Here is a 20,962-nt window from a genome sequence, read left to right on the forward strand (position 1 = left end):
AGAAGCCAAAACAAAGTAAAATGTGAAACACTCTGCCTTTAGAAATTTGGTTCTTAATATTGATGCAGTTTCTGATGTTTTTCTATAAATAATAGATTACAAAATGGATGTTTGGCACAGAGTCGCTTTTAAAAGTGCATTCATTTTCCAATTCTTTGACAATGCAGGTGAAAAAAATGTAGCAGAGACTAATGGCAAGACATTAAAGAATACAGATAAAGTAACACAAGGGAACTGATGACACAGACACACATGCATGTCAGCATCATCATCCAGCTAGGGTGCATGCAAAAAACTGTATGTTTTAAGAAGTCGCATCATAACAAAATACAATTGCAAATAAGTTTGTTCAATAAACTATTTTATGGACATTCATATCCATAAAAGAAGTGTTGTAAATCTAATTACAACCACCTGTGAAACAAATGTCTCCTCTGGCACATTAATAATAAAAATAGTAACTTCAACAGTAATCATGCCACATACAAAAGCACAATTATGCCAAGCACTAAATGATTTATATGACTGCTAATCTTTAAAACAATTTAAAAGCAAGATATTTTACCTAGGTATTTCTTCCAGATAAGAAACATGTTCAGATGTAAAGCTCATATCTCTAGGAAAGAAATGGTTTTTTTTATTTTTTTTTTTCCACACAGTACTTCACCTTCTCATTTTTACAATTTACTCTCCAGGAGTGCCTTCCTGCTCTTGTCAATACCTCAAATTAATCAAACTACTACTATTTTCTGGGCACTGTTCTAGGCTCTGGAGATCCAGGGAGAAGTATAACAGATAGGTTTTGCCCTTCAGTAACTCAGTCTAATGAGCGGAGATAGGAAGCAATTCTATAACCAGAGCTATGTCTAGGGTGTTGCAAGAGTGGAAGGGACAGCTCAGAGTGGAAGCAGAGGCAGAAGAGAGTGGGCAATGAGTAGGTGGGTGGCCTGCCTTCCCAGAACATCTGACTTGATTGAACAACTAAGAATTAAGCAAATGAGGGTGGGGAGGGGAGGCGGGTAAAGGCATTCCAGGAAGAGGCAATGACATGAATAAAGGGGAAGAAGAAACCTTACAGGAGGTACAGGTATTTCAGCATGGCTAGATGAGAATGTGATTGAATGCAGGATACAAAGTTTCCTCAGCCACTTAAATTCACAATTGCTAATCAGAACACCTCTGCTTCCTGACAGCCTCCAGCCCTCCTCCTTCTAGGCGTTGCCACAATTTCTCATTGATGACTAGGAGCAACCATAACTATAATCCATTTGACAGGCCCTCATTGCAGCAGGCTTCTAATCTCTCCCAGGAAGCCTACACACCAGGCGTACTTAAGCCAGCTACCCTTCCTTTGAACTAGCTCACATTGGTTCCTTCCAGATGCATGGAAACCTCCCTACACACCGGAAACCTGAGCTTCCTCATGTTACCTATACCTATCCCAGGTATATTCTGATGATCATAGGGCCCCACGTCTTAGGAGTACTTCGAGTGCTAATTCTCTAGCAAATTATAATGCTCCTTGACCCCACTAGTCTTATCACCACTTGACATCCGCCTTTCCCTGGCCTGCGTGTGAAGCACTACTGGAGAAAAATCAGACGATGGTGAAGATCGGTGCCATTGGATAGTCATGATTACTAACCTCAGCTGGGCCTACAGCAAGGCTCAACAAAATATCATGAAAAGGAAAGATATACTCAAAGTTTTAATGTGGATTTAAAAAAAAAAAAAGTAAATGTGTGGCTACTCTACCTACTACAGTAGCTGTGTTCTAGGACAGATTCAGAAATCATTGATACTTAGGCATATCCTGAGAAGTTATTAAATTTCAAGGACAAGAAATACTTGGGAATCCGGGTATTAAAGAATTACCTGTAAGAAGGGAAAAACCACATTGGCGCTGGATTTCAGCATGGCAGCAGTGATTCTCTAGTTTGTGTGCATTAGAAACTTATGGAGAGCTGGTGTAAACACTTTACTACTTTGTGTCTTAATCAGTAAGCTGTCAGAGTCCCTTTTGGGGACGTCTTCCTCCTTTCCTCTACCCCTATCGGGACCAGCAACTGTGTTATGATGTCTAGTCTCAGACCACTCAGGACAGGAGCAGGGAGAGAAGATCCTGTTTTGACTCAGAAACCTTGAGGTAGTTCTCAAACTTTCGCGGACATACAATTTACCTGAGGGATCTTGTTAAACTGCAGCTTCTGATTCGTTAGGTCCCGGTGTGGTACTTGAGGTAATTTCTACCAACTTTCCAGGTGAGGTTGACAGGCTGGCTATACTTTCAGTAGCAAAGCCCTAAAACACAAACTGCAAACCAGCCTCTCTAGAGCTGAACTGAATGGCAGAAGCTCATGTAGTTATTAATGAAGAGGTACTTTAATTCACATGGTTTCTTGTAACTGCATTTGGACACCTGGGTGAGGTTTGAGGAGACAGACACACGGATTGGCACAAATTCCTGGTTGTGTTGTATAGCAGTAACAGCAAAAATATGCCTATCATCTTTAATAGTGAAAATTATAACTAACCTCTTGAAGTGAGGATGAAGTAAGTATTTAATCTCTCTGCCTTTCAAGGTAAGAAATCAATGGACCTTGTTTAAGGTAATAAGCGCAAGTGTACATACTATTTAAAATTATAGCGATCGCTGTTAAGACTGACATAAAAGAAGTCATTAGAAGTGCAGTGTAGACCCTAGAGAGAGTCCTACTGGGTATCCTGGGACATATATAGCCAGGCGAGCTCTCCTAGTCTAAGGGGTCAACACCCTTAACTGTTAGGTACCCCTTGGCATTTACACACAGTATTTTGTCGGCTTTTGAAATTGCCAGTGTTTAGCAGTTTTTGACTCAAACAGCAATTTCAGATGCTTCAACCTAATTTCCTGTTGCAGCATTTCATGAACTATCTTCCCTTATAATACAAGAAGCGAGTTATTTTTTTTTTCTTGTTTACTATAGTATATCTAGTGGTGAACACACTTCAGGGAACATACTAGATATTAAACAATAAAAAAAAATTCCTGAAAAAAGTTAACAAAAAACGATCCAAGACTTGAGAAGGTAAAATGTAAATGGCATTTTTTAAAACGTCCTAGAAAAAAACGAATGTCTGCTGTTCCAGCACATGGACTAGGAATTTAGTTTCCAGCAATATTAGTATATGCCATTAAATATGCTGGTAGTTCTACGAAGTAAATAATTGAATTTAATCTGTATATTTCTGTGGCAGAAATATTTTCTTCCATGTTTATCAAAACTTAGATCTTTAACATTTAATGACTAGTAACATAGGTGTAAAAAATTAGTTTTCTAACTCCCGCCAAACAACTGTCATTTATTGGCCTAAATTATTCTCTTGTTCCCGTATGTACTTTGAGTAAATATAAAAAGCACTTTTTCCAAGAAATCTCCCTTATACAAATTCCTAAATGACTCCTTTTGAAATAACATTTATTTAATGACAGAAAATGGGTGAATGGCAAGTCTTTGAAAGTTCCTATTAACCAGAGGTGTGCATCAGAATCAATTGTTGAATTTCTCCTACAAATACACAAATATCTGTTTATTGCACCAATTTATAATACGAGACAGTGATTAAGTAAATGTACCTTATAGGGGCTAAATTAAGGCATATAATGCAACTATTAAAAATCAAAATAATGGTAGCATATACTGTGCTTTCTACAACCAGACACTATTCTCTAACGGCTTTAAATGTTAACAATATTAATCCTTCTACCTCATACCATTAGCCCCATTTCACAGATGGGAAAACCAGGAAGCTAACAGTGAAGCTGGGTCTCAAAACAGCCAGGCAGAATGCTCTTGACCTCTATGGTATGGGGAAATATTTATACTTATAGGACAAAAGCCCCTGATATCAGTGAAATAAATATGAGTTTCTGAAATCAATATTACAATCCCATTTATGTAATTTTTAAAGTATGTATTAAAAATGTTTGGAAAGATACATACTAAAGCATTAACAGTGGCTATCATGAGGTGAAACTGGTTGAGAGTTTGGAAATGGGAATTTATGAATTTTCAATTTCTTTACAAGCATGTAAAATATTCAGTATGCCAATTACACAACCGCTTCTTTCCCCATCTGCCATCTATGGCATACAAACAATCATTAAAAAAGCGAACATACCTAGTACTATCACATTAGCCAGTAAGTTAAGGGTAGGGCCAGGCAACTTAGTTTTTAAAAGGGTTGTAATGGACTCTATGTTAATTAAAATTCTTTAAAAAGTAAAACTTACTTACCTCTAATTTAATCTTGATTGGTCACAAGAGTTCATCTACTTCAATACCACATTTATCCAGCTTCAAACTTATTTCCATATGCTAAAATATTTCAACCACTTCACTGGAAATATTTTAAAGTATGTTGCATTGTTAGATTTTTATATCATATTAAACTCGATTTGAATTTGAATGAATTATCTGATGACTCTAGGTCTTCGTTGTGATATTCATGCCAAATGTGCAGTTTTAGCTCCTCCTTTTCCTTTACTAAGGGATATTACTCCTCTGGTCCTCAAGTTGGAAAACTGGATAATTAACCTAATTAGTCAAGTAGTATATAGCAATTAAAGTCGGTAAAAGCCTATGTGGAAAAGGACCTGACAAGGTGTAAAACTTTCAAAACCCCCTAATGTTAATGTGAGATTCTGAAAGCTGATGTTTTCATCAAATGTCTGATGATTTCAGAATAAGTGCACTGCAACTGGATTTTTAATTCGAGTGTTTCACTTACTTGAGGTATCTATTCAGTGCTTGAATTCCTCCACAGCAGTCCTGCCCCGTATTCTTCCAACCTATGCTTTTGGTGTTTCTGGTAGTGCAGCTTCTCTTAAAGCAGCCCATTCTGATACTGGATTAGTATAACATACTAATTTTTTAAAAATATAATTGCAGTATCTTCTGTGTAGATTCCACCCCACTGGTCCTAGTTCTTAAAATGTGAATTGTTTGCACGCTTGATCATACAAACCCAACAACCAAGAAACATTAATAATTGTCTTCTGTACTTTACTAAACACTTTGTGTTTAATATATTTTAAATTAAAAAGAAATTACAAGGAACTCCTAAAAATTTTAATACAAAAATATTACAAGTTAGGACAAATAGCATTGAGATGACATTTGAGAAGAAACATGCAGAAAAAGTAGCATAGGGTTAACATTTCATTGTTGACAGAGCACTTTGGTACAGCAGAGAAAAAGCACCTTAAACTACTGTCCATGGTCTTTTCCTCCACTGCATTTTGCAAATGAATATACTAAGGAAACAGTAAACTTTAATCTGATCTGCTATGTATAATCATAGGTAAGAAATCTGATCTATTGTAAAGTATAAGTATGAAATTAAAAATAACCCCTTCTATGGCTACTCAAATTGATTTCAGCTTGACCTCATAATCCTTAGTAGACCAACATTTTTTGAAAAAGTGTAAAATGCAGATTATTAACAATCTATTCCATGCAATAAAGGTTAACCCTCTGAAAATGAAAGATGGTCAGAAAGTTCTAGCAACTACAGTAGCTTATCATTTAATAAAACATGACAAGGCTATGCCTGTATTAGTTGCTGCTTCAGGAAATGGAAGTAAAAGATAAAAGACCCGGAGAATATAAGTTTTTACAAAACAAAACAAATCTGATCAATGATTCTTTTATTTAAAAGTCTCTAAGTAACTAAAGGAGTTGGGATTAATTAAAACTAGAAAGTGCCTAGTATCTTTCCTAATAGATTATAAGATTCATTTGCAACATAAGCAACTAGCTAAGGAAGAAAATTATTAAATAATAGGTTTATACGCAGAAAAATGTCATTAAGGAAGTTGAGAATCCTGTCCTAAAAATCTTCAGTATATTGTTTAGTGCTCAACTGCATGCTAAGCAAATGAATCTGAGGTCTCTTTTAGTTTGATTTTGTGAAACAATGTCCTTTAAATACAATATTGATTTTTCAAAATAATTCCAAAGTAATTATTCCTTAGCTGATTAAATGCTCTATTATTCTTTAATAAAAATAGTAAATAATCCCTTCATTTAAAAAATCTTATCTCCTGCGAGACATAATAAAATAGTAAAATTTGTAATTTTATCTATGGGCTTACTTTAATGTATATATCTTGGAAAACAATATATGAAAACCGTGGTCTGGGTTCTGATGGCAGTTGTTATAATTGGTAACACCAGTATGGGAGAGAAAAGACATGTTATATGTTATGAAGGCTAACTCAGAGCAAAAAAGTTTATTCTACAAGAGAACACTGGAGGGGTAAATGCAATTAAAATGTAAACAAGAAATTGTAAACAAGAAATAGCATCCCTCTCTCTTTACTACTAAATAGGCTATACAAACTACATAGATATCAAAGGTTTTATATATGTACACAGCCAACATAATATCAAAATATATTTTATTCTGGACCTCTTTCAGATCTGATTCAAATTACAGTTGTCAAAGCAATACAATGCAAAGGGAAACTGCAACAACAACAACAACAACAAAAAATGTGCCTAGAAAGGATAAAAGGGTCATTGGGGACAAATCATTGTGATGTGGAACCAAAAGACATCGTAAGTGTAATTAACATGGTCCAGGACAGCATAGAACATCTATAATCAGTCTTCCTTACACAATAACCATGAAAACTGAACAATAAAGTTCTTTAACATGTACAAAAAACTGTCATGGGCTGGTTTACACTTTTACAACAGTTTTAAAGTTAACTGGATAACTAAAGAAATGATACAGACATTTTAATCCAGTGCTATAGGTAGGCTCACAGAATTAGACCCAAAGGATTTGTAAAAATCAAAATTAGAACAGTATAGCTACAATGTCAAAGTCAGGAAAGAAGAAAATTACTTCTGTATTTAGGGATTACAGAGCTACAAAATGCAGTCTGTTTGTTTTTAATGAGATGGATAAGTACATCAGACTAGATACAACATGCAGAATGTTTTCTTGAACTTATTCAGAAACTCCAAAGAAAACATCATGAAACAGCTTACTGGGGGGTGGGGTTTGGGGTGGGGGTGGGAAGCCTTAGTTATTCACCCTGCTTCAACACTGTCAAAGTAAAGGCAGAAATAAAGAATGCTATTAATACTTCGGAACTACTGATATAAGACATCAAATTTCTAAATCAGTGTATTAAAAAAGCGAACACTTCCTCTTTTCTCTCTCTCATCTACAATAACTAGAATCACGTTAAAAAACAAACAACTGATATTGAATGTGACACTTCAGAGCTACTACTGGAAGGAGTAATTCATAACTTCCCTACCCTCCTTCCATCCCTGCTGATTCAAAAGGGAAACAAACAAACAAACAAACAAACAAAAAAACCCACAAACCAACCAGGGTCTCTTGTAGATTTGCTGCTATTCCCCAAAATGTTGGCATTTGCTGCCATGCCACAATGTTGGTCCACTGAAATAGGATTTCTGTGGAAACTGTCAACAGTAATTCACCAAATACAAGTACCATCCTTAGCATGTGAGGATAAACACAGGTTCTATAGAAATGTGCAATGTGCTTAAGAAAATGAAAACTGCTTTGGGAAGAGTAAATAGCACTGTATTTGAAATTTATTTTTCTGCTTCTCTAGTAAAACAACATTTTTAAACACATAAGGATGGTCCTTTGTGATTCCTTTAAATAGCAAAAATGCATACTCCTCTTCAGGCCTCTACTCAATAATAATTTACATTACTCTTAACAAAATCATTCTACATAAACAGCTCCTTAAAAATAGTACTCTATCATTAAATCTAATTTGACAGAAATAAGTTTAAGGAAAAAAGGAGTGCTTTATAAGTGAAAATGTACAAATCTTTGGCCTTTCTCTTGACATTTTTATATGTCAAAAAGCAAAAAAACCCCTTCATGTAATTCAATCTAATGATTACTTTTTGCACCATAATTTGTTTTTTACACCACAAAAGGAGGCACTTTCAGTATCTGTTAAGGTGTTTAATTCTAAAACATACTTGCCTAGAGAATAATTAAAACAGAATTCAATGCACTCTAAAACCTATTAGGAAATTAAAAGTTACCACCTCTAAAAGTCACTTGAAAGTCAATGATGGTACCTGATCAATGACAGAAAATGGGGCTTGGAACAAATGTTAAGAACTTATAGGATTTCCTACATGAAGAAGAAAGATTTCTTTATGATGTTTAAGAGTGACAGCTGCTCTTTATTCTTTTTTAATCAATGAGTATTCTACTCATTCAAGTTTTCCTTTCTATTTTTCCTTGTAAGTTTCTTACAGTAGCCTATACAACGATGATATATAATGAATATCACAGAAAATCTACTGGAATCAGTTGAGCTTCAGGAATAAGTTCTCAGAAAAAAAACAGAAGGGAAAATGAGCAAGAACCTCAAATATAGAACTTTACAGGCTGTGAAACTTGGTCTCTTACAATCATGTTACTGCTCAAATTAAGAGGCAATCTGATTTTTGTCTATTGGAGCAGCATCGTGGCACATCAGCAGGCAATGATGATGTTGAGAACAGCAGCAAAAATAAACTGTATGTTCACAAAGAACCCAAGCCTACAAAATGGATACCTTCCAGATAAAAGTTTATACTTAAAAGACCCAAGACATAGGGATAATAAAGCTCTGTATTTATAATCTTTTATATGTCCTATTGTGGCTATTATGCTTAAGTAAAATAGCTACTTAAAAGATTAAAAAAAAAAAAGGTGATAATAACAAAAATGTTAGCTGTCTATTTTGGCAGCTATATTGCAGAACTTCTTGACTATCTTTTAATCAGCTGGGAAAAAGTCAATAACTGTATGCAAATGAATAAATTGTCCATATCAAAATACAAAAGTACTATCAATAATCACCTCTGACTTTCAGATTTAAATTCAGTGCAATTGACAAATGCATCGCTAAAGGAAAATGCAGCTTAACATACTCAAAACATTTGTGTCTATTCCTGGGAGCACATTTAAAAATTATTGCACAGATTTTTTTATTTTTATTTATTTTTTTAAAACAACAACAGAGGTCAACCACGGATGTGGACCTCCAGCAATAAAAGCAGGATTTCAAGTGCCAGATACTCAGCATATTAGGTTTCCTACATAAGTCACAGGATAATAGTTCTAAATATCTATAATGTGATCCAAAACCCTAAAAACTGCTGGCACAAAACCATCATGAATGACTGCCTTTCTGGATGTAAATTTTTAAAAATATTATTACAGTATCATAGTCCCCACTAACAACAACTGGGGTACATATAACAATGTATTATGGAATTAAGTGTATTTATTTTCTTTACCAATAGCAAATGCTATCCTACCTTAGTAAAACCAAGACTTGCTTCAATCAATGCTGTTCCATAAAAATAGCAAAACAACAAATGCCGAAAATCAAAGCTGCATTACTTGGGTTAAATCAGTTTGTTTAAAACACAGGTTAAAATTTTAGTAGTAAAGGCCTCAAAATAATTAGTGACGAAAATAGTGTTATAAATTTGCTAAGTTTGATAATAAGTGATCTCTTAATTAAAATCTTTGAGATATAAATTGGACAACTATTCTCTTCAAAATTGACACTGGTTCTTAATCATGACAAACCCTGTTAATCACACATACAGCCCCATGCTATCATTGTAAATTCTGTAAATTTTAGCTTTTAGTTGCATGAGCACAAGAAGAGGTTTGATTGGATATCTATATTCTTAAGAAGATACTTGATATTATAAACAGAGTAAAAGACATGATATAGTAGTGATTACTGGGAAAAAAAAAATAGCAGCTTAAATCTATCTATATTTGAAAAAAATGTAGTCACTAGTACCACAAATGCAGAATCAGAGCAGCAGGGAGGTTAGTGCAATTATACTTTAAAAAAATAAAAATAAAAAACGGGAACCACTGCTATTTAAAAACACCTTGAAGCAAGTCTTTTGTTTTAAAGATTGTTTTTAAACTAAGGTAGCTAACATTTTGCCATGTAATGGCAGTGTTATATGCCGTTATCTTGCTTTGTATAAAGGAAAATAACATGAGATTTTTAATACTGGAGTTTGGTTACATTACATATTTAAGCTTCTATACAGAATGATGGACACTTGGAGAAGCTAATCCTTATCCAGAAACAGTTTAATCTCTTTAAAAAAAAAAACAAAGCAAAACAAATTAACAACAACAACAAAAAACCCAAACCTACTTTGCTCCTTTTCACAATAGTGCACATTTTAACCATAATTTAGTTATGGCTACAAAACATCAGAAGATTTTTTTTAATGTATCTTCTCTATGGTATTAAAAAAGTTTTTTTGTGCCCTTCTAGTCTTTAATTGGCAGAAATGTCCCCCCCAAAAAACTACTGCATTTAAGCCACATCACCAAAAAAACAAAAACAAAACAAACAAACAAAAAAACAGAGCATAATACCCTTTTACTGATGTGTCTTACAGATTGACGTGACCAAAGTCATATATTTTCATTTAATTTCCAATTTCCCCTTCCACAACATGCACCAATTGAATATATGCTCTGGGAGCCATAAAATGTACCAAACATTTATGTTTTCAAAAGAATGAATTAAAATATTTTTAAGAATTTTTTGTTTAAAAGATGAAAAAATATAAACAAGAAACTGATTCACTCCCTTACTTCATGCATCCATAAACTAAACCAAAAACAAAGTTTAAAAGCAAGAACAAACTACTGTTGCAGGTTTTTGTAAGTCCATTTCTCTGTACATACAAATTGCTCAACTACTGAAGGGAAAAAAAGAATATAATCCATGGTGTCTGCTGATTCAAAGGGGGAGAAACAAGGCTGTCATTAGTATCCAAAAACTGGTAAATGTATGGGCTGCTTTTATAACGCATATTTCTTTCTCTCTTCTGTTTTTCATATCCAAAACTTCTAAATGCTATTTTAGGGGCACAGCAGATTAGATTCCAGCACTTGGTGAACAGAATTCACAAGCTGTGACAAAATTCTGTCATCTTCAGGGTGCAATTTTGTTTATATACACTGTATGTATATATTTCTTTTAGATTTGGCTGTAGTGGACTGGCCATGGTTCACGTGGGACTATAGCAGTACATGGGTCAGGGACAGTCATTTTGGCTATGTACACATTCATAGTCGGTCCATGGCTTCCAACTAGTAGCGCTATTTCCGAAGGTCTAATACACAAACCTGTAAGAAATTAAAATAATCAACCGGTGTGTTAAGAATTTCATCGTACATTTTTAGCTTAACCTTTCTATACTACGGTTTGGAATCTATTTCTTAGTTCTAAGTTCACAAAACTGGTAAAGCAACAGTAATCATGGCAATGGGCACTTAACCAAAATAAACCAGATAAATAGTCTATGTAGCAGGAGGAAACAGCCATGGGCTAACACTACAAAGGAAGAACTGGGACTAAAATTTTGAAAATTTACTGTCTGTTAATTAAAAACTAGAAAACATATGCTCAAAACAGACCGTTTCCTATCTCTTGGGTCTTAACAAAAGATACTGCAGATTATATTGAGCTATACCTTCAGTAAACAGCTAATGGCTGTACCCTTTCCATCTTCCCTTTGCTTTCAGAGCTTTGGAAGCCACAACTAGTATTTCTGTAAAGAGCTGGCCAGCCTCATCCTGAAAGTCTCTCTATCACACATTCCTCAATGCAGGACTCAACTGCCTCTATCCCCCTTTCTCCAGGCCACCAGCACTCTTCTGCAGGAAAGAGAAGGTAGAAATAGGCATCGAAAATTCCAATCTCTCTCAGAATGGAATGCTGCTACACTTAATTTCACTAGTAAAGGTTTGTTTTAGAAGTAACTGTCCATTTCTTGGTTATGAAAATACTCTCTTGGCAAAGATAGCCTGAATTTTGTTTATATTATTTGAATAAAATAAATATGAAAAGTATACAGCTTTCTGTAAAAAAGATCAATACCATATCATAAAATTTATTTTGAAAAGAACATTAAGTCATATGTATTCACTGTGCGCACACGCGCACACCCACACACACACACAGAGACATCCCTTTGGAAACATTGTATTTTACTTACTGAACCATCTGATGCACTGGCTCCAACCTTGTCTCCTGCTGCATTCCAGCAAACTTCAAAAATTCCACCTGTTCCCCTATAGCTGTGAACTAGAGCACCTGTCTAAAAAAAAAAACATAATCTTAAAAATAATAACATATACTCTTATAAATCCAAATATTGAGATAAAAATATCATATGGCTTTATTTTTAGCAATAAGAGATACAATTTAGCTTCAACTCCAAAATAAATATAAGCTCTAAAGTACTAGGAATGTGACATGATTACCTTCTTATAAAAAGATAACACTAGTCTGCTCTCAAAAAACCATTTACACACACACTGAGTTTCTCCAATATTGATAACCATGGCCTCTCTGACAGAGTTAACATTCTAAAAGTAAACATTCGATGCATGATCTAAAATAAATTGTTGCCATTGTTATTGAAGGATCATGAGTTTGGCCAACACATAAAGAAACAAAATTAAAACGGAATTTCTTTGACAAACATCCTAAGAGGAAGCTTTACAACAAACTAGTAAAGTCAATTCTAGTTTAAGTCTGTTAGTTACTCCATACTTACTGAGTAGCAGCCTAAGCTATAGGAGTTATAAAAAAAGCTAAAAGAATAAATATATGTACATTATTCTTGAAAGATATAAAATTTTTAAAATGTATGATGAGAAACACAATTTCATCATCAATTTAGCTGAATTATAACTAAATTATTTTATTCCTTCAGCAATGGAAACGAAAATCATTCAGCTGCCACTGAATAATTAAAGCTCAATACAAAAACGGATTCTCCTAAGAAACCAGTCATTAAACAAGGTAAAGGTCAGAGGTTCTGCTGTGAGAAACTGGAAAACAATGAAAAATGTTTCCGGTGTTCTGCCGTGAAAACCCAGGAAAGTGTCTCTTACTTTGAAAGCTATCTAACAGGCAATCTAGAGGAAGCAGATCCACCTAAAAACAACATAGCAGCAAGACATGCACCTTGTAAATACCTACACAGACAACCAACCCTAAGTTAGTCACTAAGGTGGAAGACTGTCTTCCCTTGCTTTCCTCTTCAAAGTCAGTCTGGTAACACTGTAGATGCACTGTTATAGCTTATCACACTGAGAAGGCTCTACTGGTTTTTGAATTTTTTAATTTTTCTAAATTTTTTAAAATTAAAATTTTTTTTCCTACCTAAAATTTCTAACGACTTAAGAGATCAATGAAAAAGTGTGAGCATGGTAGGTCTTGAGTATCTGTGATCAATTAGGAGAGAAAGGAATGGCACCAACAAAATCCAAAATCTGCTAATAAATAGAAAGTAAAATCTATACAACAGTCAACTTTGGGGTTTAAGAAAACAAAAACTGTCTTTCAAATGTACTTACCAATTGCTAAGCTTGAATTAATCTATAATTGATTGGTCAACAAGCCAGAGCTATGACATTAACAAAGGCCAAGTGGTCATCAGCACTGACTCAAATCTGCACATATGTTCGGAACAGACTTCAACAATTGACCTGGCAAATGCTTAAGTAACATATCATCCAAGTAATTAAAGAAAAAAACTAAATGTATATATGACAAAAGGAAGATAACTTTTTTCTGCACCAAAAACTCACTAGATGCATTTTACTATTTTCGAACTTAAAAGAAAAAAGGTAAAATATTTTTGATAGACAATAGCGATACAACAATATGGTATGGATAGTTGCTCAAATGCCCTTAAATACCTAACGGTTAGAATTCTACAGTTCTATACCCAAATTTCATTTAAATTTATTTTCTCACAATGGAGTATATGAGTGACTGAAAATGTATTCAACAGATGGATTACCTAGAGATTACATCTAAAAGGTCTCTGCTAAGTCAATCACAACAGAAAGATTAAAGTGAAAGGAAAGCCAAAGGGAAATCTAAACTATTAGAACTAATAAGAGAGCACAGAAAGATCGATGGATTCACTACCGATACGCCAAATTCATAATGTTCCAAACACAAGCAACAAGTAAATAAAAAGAATATATTTTTTTAAAAATGCTATTCATGATAACAATAAAATCCATAAAACAGAATAAATTAGGAAAACGGAAGGTCTTTATAAAGAAATTATAAAATTTTAATGAAGGGAAAAAAAGACTTAATTAGGGTTGACTTACAAAGTTACAGTTATTAAAACTATGCTAATGATACAGGTATATACAAGTTTATCAATGGAATACAAGAGAATCCATGAATAACTCACATAAGAACTTGGTATACAAAGGAAGTGGTATTATAAAACAGAAGAGGGACAACAAAGAGTCCTGACACAACTGGTTAGCCTCACAAAAAGATAAAAATTAGACCTCTACCTCACACCATTAAAAAGAAATTCCAAGGGAGTTAAAAGTATAAATGAAAAAATAAAATAACCTTTTATATTTTTTTTGGGGGGGGGCATTTGAATATATAACTTAATGAAAAATAATATTTGAAAATGATGATTTATGCAAAATAGTCTGACCTACTGTGATGGTCAGCTGCACAGCCCAAATAACTTACTATGTCTGTACTAGAAACAGCCCAAATAACTTACTATGTCTGTACTAGAACCAGCAAAGAGCTTGATCACTGAAGGAGAGAAGTGGGGCGAGTCAAGTGACTGCTATTAATGAAACAAGATATGGAGCACAAAAACTAAAACACTGAGAAGGGAAAAAATAAAGCAACAAGCAATTTTCTCCACTTTTAGGAAAGGATCTCTCTATAGCACTGTCCCTAAAAAACTAGTATAATTTTAAGTTTGTTTCTGATAAATCACTGTGTTCAGCCATAAAATCTTATCCTTTAGTACATATTTTTACTGCTCATATATAGCTCTTCCAAAGACAATTCTTTTAGAAAATTATGAAATTATATATCAATAAATGCCTCATATTTTAAACTCATATTTTGTGTGCAAAACTGTTAGAAAAAATAAAACAAAGAACTTAAAGTTATTTCTAAATTCTGAAAATATAACCTCAGTTGGTTTTAATCTCTACTTAGCTGTAAATTAAAAAATACAGTACTCATTTAAAAACTAAGAACTGAATTAATGCCACAAAAGGAATGACAACCAAAAAGGAAAAGAAACATTCGTATGGGCTAATGCTGCTTACTAAATATAAGACTACTGGACTATTTAAAAAACTCAGACATACCTGTGTGTTCCAGATGTGCACACATTTGTCAAAAGAACCACTTGCCAGATACCTGCCATCAGGACTGAAAGCTACACTGTACACAGGCTCTTGGTGTTTTGTCAAAGTATGGATGCAAATTCCTCGGTCTACATCCCATAATCTAACAGTAGAATCAAAGGATGCACTGACAAGGGAGAAAAAAAATATGATTTTATAAGTAATAAAATACTTTTAGCCTCACCCACAATCTACAATATTCAGCCATTCCTAATAGCTGCTAGCCATGCATTCCTCATGAAAAGCATATCGATATTTGAGAAAAGGGAGCTTAAGGGTATCTCCAAGTCCCTGAATTGGAAAATATAAATAAGCTAACTCATTGTATTCTCTGCTCTTTAAATAATTCCTCTATATTGATCCATACTTTTGAACACTGTATTGACTATAAACTATCTTTTTTTTAAACATCGAATAAACATTTTTGCACTGTGCCTCAATTACTTGGGTTTTAATCTATATTTGATATCACCGGCTAATATTTGATACCTCGACCCCTTCATCCTGCTGCCCTCCAAATCCATTTTGACCTGAAATAATAACACAACTCTGTTTAAAAATTCCCATTAAAAAAAACATATTCCTTGCGGGATACGTTCTCATTTCATGAAATCTTCTCTAATTTCCTGTCACATTTATTAGAAGTTTTATTTGGAGAAGACTTATAAAAGGAGCAGTAAAACAGAAATATTACCTTGCTAACATAAGGTTGGCATTTGGATTATTTGTCCCTGGCCCTGTTGGACTCCACTTGATAGTATAAATTTCTTTATTATGTGCTTGCAAATCATGGACACAATTGTCCTGTTTCATACTCCATATCTAATCAAAAGAGAAAAAAACATTATATAATTATTTTTCCATACAAAAGGTATATTTAAAATACTATCTTGCCAATTGAAACCATAAGTGGTATAACTATAAACAATGATTATAGAGATCAAGAGGATATTTGGAAAGAAGTTAAGATGTAGTAGAATATATTTATCTCTCTCTTTAAAATGGCAAATTAGCCGTAAGTCCTTTCCAAATATTCACTGTTGTGAAGCTTCAGGTTTGATTTAACTGCAGTTGTAAGATAACTTCTGATAGCCTCATATGGTATAAACTTTAACATTCAATAAGCTCCTGGGTAATGTTTCTAAAATGTTTAAGGCATTAATTTTTATGCTGTCCCTTAAATAAATAAAATATCTACATTATAAATTACTTTTAAAATTTAAAAATCGGAAAATATTTTGCAATGAAGTAAACGGATAAGCAAGTTAACATAATATGATTCATGTATGACACCAAAACATGAGCAATAAAAGCAAAAAAAAAAAAAAAGCCAAGGGTAATTATATAGTATTAAAAAGCTTCTGCACAGCAAAGGAAACAATAAATTTTAAAAAAGCAACCTATAGAATGGGAGAAAATATCCACAAATGATAAATTCAATTCAATACAGGGTTAATTCCTTTAAAAATATAAGAAACTCCTACAACTCAGCAGCAAAAAAACTAATGACCCAATTTAAAAATGGGCAAAGGACTTGAATAGACATTTCTACAAAGATGACATACAAATGACCAACAGGTATATGAAAAGGTGTTCGATGTCACTAATAATCATCAGAGAAAGGCAAATCAAACTACAATGATGTATCACTTCACACCTGTTGGGATGGCTATTATTAAAAAGAAAACAAAAAATGTTGGTGAGAAGGTGGAGAAATGAGAGCCCTTGCACAGTGTCGGTGGGAATGCAGAATGGTGTAGCTGCTGTGAAAAATAGTATGGAGGTTCCTCAAAAAATTAAAAATACAACTATCATATGATCTAGCAACAGCACTTCTGAATATTTATTCAAAAGAACTGACATCAGGATCTCAAGGAGATATCTGTACTCCCCTGTTCACTGCAGCATTATTCATAAAACCCAAGATGTGGAAAACAACCTAAGTGTCCACCAACTGATGAACAGGTAAAGAAAATGTGGTATATACATATAAGGAAATATTATTCAGCCTTTAAAAAGAAGGAAATCCTGTAATATGTGACAACTGATAAATCTTAAGGACAAATACTCCATGGTTCGATTCATATGAGGTAACTAAAAAGAATCAAACTCACAGAAACAAAGAAAAGACACCGAGGAAAGGGGGAAAGGGGAGTTGCTACTCAAGGAATACAGAATTTCAGTTCGAGAGATCTGCTGTACAACATCGTGCCTACAGGTAACAACACTGAACTGTACACTTAAAAATCTGTTAAAAGTAGGCTTCATGTTAAGTGTTCTTTACTATAATAAAAAGAAATTTAAATCATTTATAGAAACCATGAAAAGTAACAAAGCAATAAAGTTAAAATGGCAAGTAGCAAATAAGCCTCTGAGTTGAAAATATGCCTATCTATATAGATTAAAAATTCATTAGTATTTTTGAGCAAAAATCAAGACAAACCTACACTGAGAGTAATTCTGACAAAATCATTCGATAAAGACATGGGGAGAAATCTTGCCAAAAATAAACACCAACCCCAACTGCTGGCAAACAAAAATTAGCTGAGCTTCACACTTCTGCAATGTAACTAATTAGAGATAATGAAGCAATATCATAGGGTTTTTGTATCCTTGGTATTTAAAACTTCATGTAAATAAACTCAAAGGATATGTTTCCAAAACTTATTTCATTTGACCTTTCCACAGCACTGATACTGCTGACCACTCCCATCCACAACCCTCTTGAAATATTCCTCTCTACACACTCTTTCCACTTGCACCATTCTTTCTCATTTTTTAAAAAAGTTTATTCTTCTCGAGCTAGTAATAACTGGAGTTTCTCAAGACTTTTTTTTTTAAAGTTTCCTTCTTTTCTTACTCTATACCTACAGTTGTCTATGCCCATGGCTCTGAATGACCACACAACTGCTGAGAAACTCTATATTTTTATGTCAAGCTGAGAGTTCTCTGAGCATTAGAGAACTAGCACCTCTACTTGCATGACTGACTCAAAGGCAACGTTCAAGCCTGACATGATCTTCTTACCTGTCTGATGTTCTTTGTTCCCAGAATACGGCTCTACTACACATTATCTCCTAGTTTCTGCTTTAAAATTTTATGACCTTTTATTATTCTTAGGACAAAGAAAAGCTAACACTTCCTAGTCAAACTCTCTCTAGCTGCAACTCAATCTATGACACTAGGCTCTCTAACCATAGGCCTTCCTTCATATTCTCATATTAGCTACATTCTGTTCCAGAAGGTTTTTTTTTTTTCATTTTATTAGCATAATGCACATGCATAAAAAGTAAACTCGGAGAGAAAAGCATTAAGAAATGCATTTTTACTAGCTATGTTTGTAAGGGAGCCTAGGCTTGAGAAAAAACTAATAACTAAAAATGCAGCAGGTATTTAAGGAAGAAAATCACCAGGTTACCAAGATTACATTTAGTCTGCTCATGGAGAAGGAAAAGCAGTTTTCCCTAATGATTATGCTAACTGAAAAGGTCATCATGTCTTTAGTCACTGGCACTGCAGAGTCAAGGATACAATTATTTTCAGTAGTTAGCATGTTATAGGAAAAGGCTTCATTAATTTTGGAGATTAGTATTAGGTTGTTCTTTATCTAGAAATGCCTATTTTCGCTAACTGGTGGTATGTGATGTGCATAGGTGTTAGTTTTGCTTTTAGCCACACAATAATGAAAAACATAAATGTTGAGCTGTGGATGCTGGCATGTCAACTAGGTTCACTCACCAATTAAAGGATTCTCTCCGCTATCTATCAGTTTCCCGGCAAGGATGATATACATTAACTCCACAGGCAAAATCAAATTAATACAGTCAAATCTATGAACGCTACAAAGATCTTCATTGCATATTAGTCAAATCTTTACATGTTTAAATACACTTATCGTAACAATATATGACTTCCTAACAGTGAACACAATTTATAACAGCACATTTCTTAGTATCATAATTATTATGCAGCCATCCTTTTTAATGGGAAATGTTATTTTCAAACATTTGAAATCCTTCATAAAAGAAAAAAAAAAAAGATTTAAGCACTCAGTGAACCATAAGACATTCTCAACAATGCTCAAATTGCCAGAGCAGCCACAATGTATGACATCTCCACCCCACTTCTCCCCACCATCCAAATTACCTTCAAAGTCATGTCATCAGAACAGGAGGCCAGGAGATTGCCAGTTGGGTCCCATTTGATAGCATTTACTTCATTCTAAAAGTAACAGTAAATACCACATTTTCATTTTACAGACTGGGTTGCTCTTTGGACGTTAAACACACATACTTCAAAACCACTCTGAAATATTACTTATTCATCATAATCACTTCAAAGGGGGCAAGGGGGGGAAAAGGGAGGGTTCTCACCGTGTGTCCCTGGAATGTTTTAATAGGTCTGTCTTGTCCTAATTTACAGACATGAATGCACATATCTGTACTACAGGAAGCAAAGGTGTTGTTGCTCTGCCAATCAACATCCAATGCTGGTGCTGAAAAGGAAAAAAGGCTAAGTTTGCATTCATTCCACATGTACTGAAATCTAAGAGCCTTAGTTTTAAACTATGGATGGTTGGACATTAAGCATGCTGACAGAAATGTAAACATTCTACTTTATACTTTTTAAGGTAATAAAATTTAAATTATGACATCTAAATATAAAAAATATTAATATATTTCAGTTCAGTTGTCCCTACATCAGACATAGCCTAATAGAAACTCAAATACTCAAGTACACTGACCTGGTAATCAGATTAGTGATCCTGAGAGTGTGCTCTGTATTACTAGCAATGAATTTTTGGTTTCTCATTTGTAAATGATAAAATTAAATGTGATGCTATACTTTATCTAAAATCCAGCTGAGTGTTCAGTGAACGAGAAAGCCCTGCAAGGTTCCGCTACTCTCTAGCAAGTGACTTAACCTCTCCTGCTATTTTCCTCCTCTAGAAAACAGAGATCAAACCTTTAAGCTTAGTACACAAGGATACTGTGAAAATCAAGTGAGATGATGTGTGTGGGAAGTACTTTGTAAATTACAAGTCAGGCAAATATTACACAGAATAAGTATCATTCTCAGTATCTATTCAACTGATAAATGGAATATTGCATATAAATCTCAAATATATTTTATTCTAAAGAGATTTTTGTCAAGTACATCTTAAAAATCTATGTCACTTTACATTTAAAACCTCAGAGGCCCAAAAACTGGCTGGCATTTAATACTTATTTTAGCTCTGCTATGATTAAAGATTCTGTCCTTTCCTTTTCCCCTGCAGCTAGGTACGCAATGCATATTAAGGTAACAGCAAGTAATTGGATTAAACAGTAGGAGCATACTCAAAACAATGGATTTAGAGCAGGGGTGGGGACATTCTACAGCCTATTAGCCAAAAATAACTTTCATTTTATTTGGCTACAGTGGGGTGTGTGTGTGTAGGGGTGGGGGGCAGGAGGCCTAAACATGATCAATAAAAGACCCACAAATGTGAAAATCATGATATTCAAAGTTCGGTGTCCACATACAAAGTTTTCTTAAACCCCAGCCAAGCTCATTAGGTTGTATATTATCTATGGCTGCTTTTGTACTACAAAGGCAGACCTCACAGGCTGCAAGAGATTCTATAGCTTACAAATCCTAAAAGTTACTTTCTGGCCCTTTGTAGAACAAG

The 20,962-nt window shown here is 34.0% G+C and overlaps 1 protein-coding gene across 7 annotated transcripts in view; it reads right to left on the minus strand.

The window, feature by feature from the left end:
* Window positions 1–6,425: 6,425 nt before the first annotated feature.
* TBL1XR1 (TBL1X/Y related 1) overlaps window positions 6,426–20,962 on the minus strand; it is a 143,179-nt gene continuing 128,642 nt past the window's right edge. For all 7 annotated transcript variants that reach the window (XM_039865085.1, XM_039865088.1, XM_039865081.1 and 4 more), the window contains 6 exons: window positions 19,665–19,786; window positions 19,438–19,512; window positions 15,986–16,113; window positions 15,253–15,418; window positions 12,087–12,188; window positions 6,426–11,214 (listed from right to left, as the gene is read on the minus strand). In XM_039865085.1, the coding sequence (XP_039721019.1) occupies window positions 11,188–11,214; window positions 12,087–12,188; window positions 15,253–15,418; window positions 15,986–16,113; window positions 19,438–19,512; window positions 19,665–19,786 (620 nt within the window). In that variant the 3' untranslated portion in view covers window positions 6,426–11,187. The remainder of the gene's footprint in view (window positions 11,215–12,086; window positions 12,189–15,252; window positions 15,419–15,985; window positions 16,114–19,437; window positions 19,513–19,664; window positions 19,787–20,962) is intronic.

This window comes from Pteropus medius, unplaced genomic scaffold, assembly GCF_902729225.1.
Source record: "Pteropus medius unplaced genomic scaffold, Ma_sr-lr_union100, whole genome shotgun sequence".
Classification (NCBI taxonomy): domain Eukaryota; kingdom Metazoa; phylum Chordata; class Mammalia; order Chiroptera; family Pteropodidae; genus Pteropus; species Pteropus medius.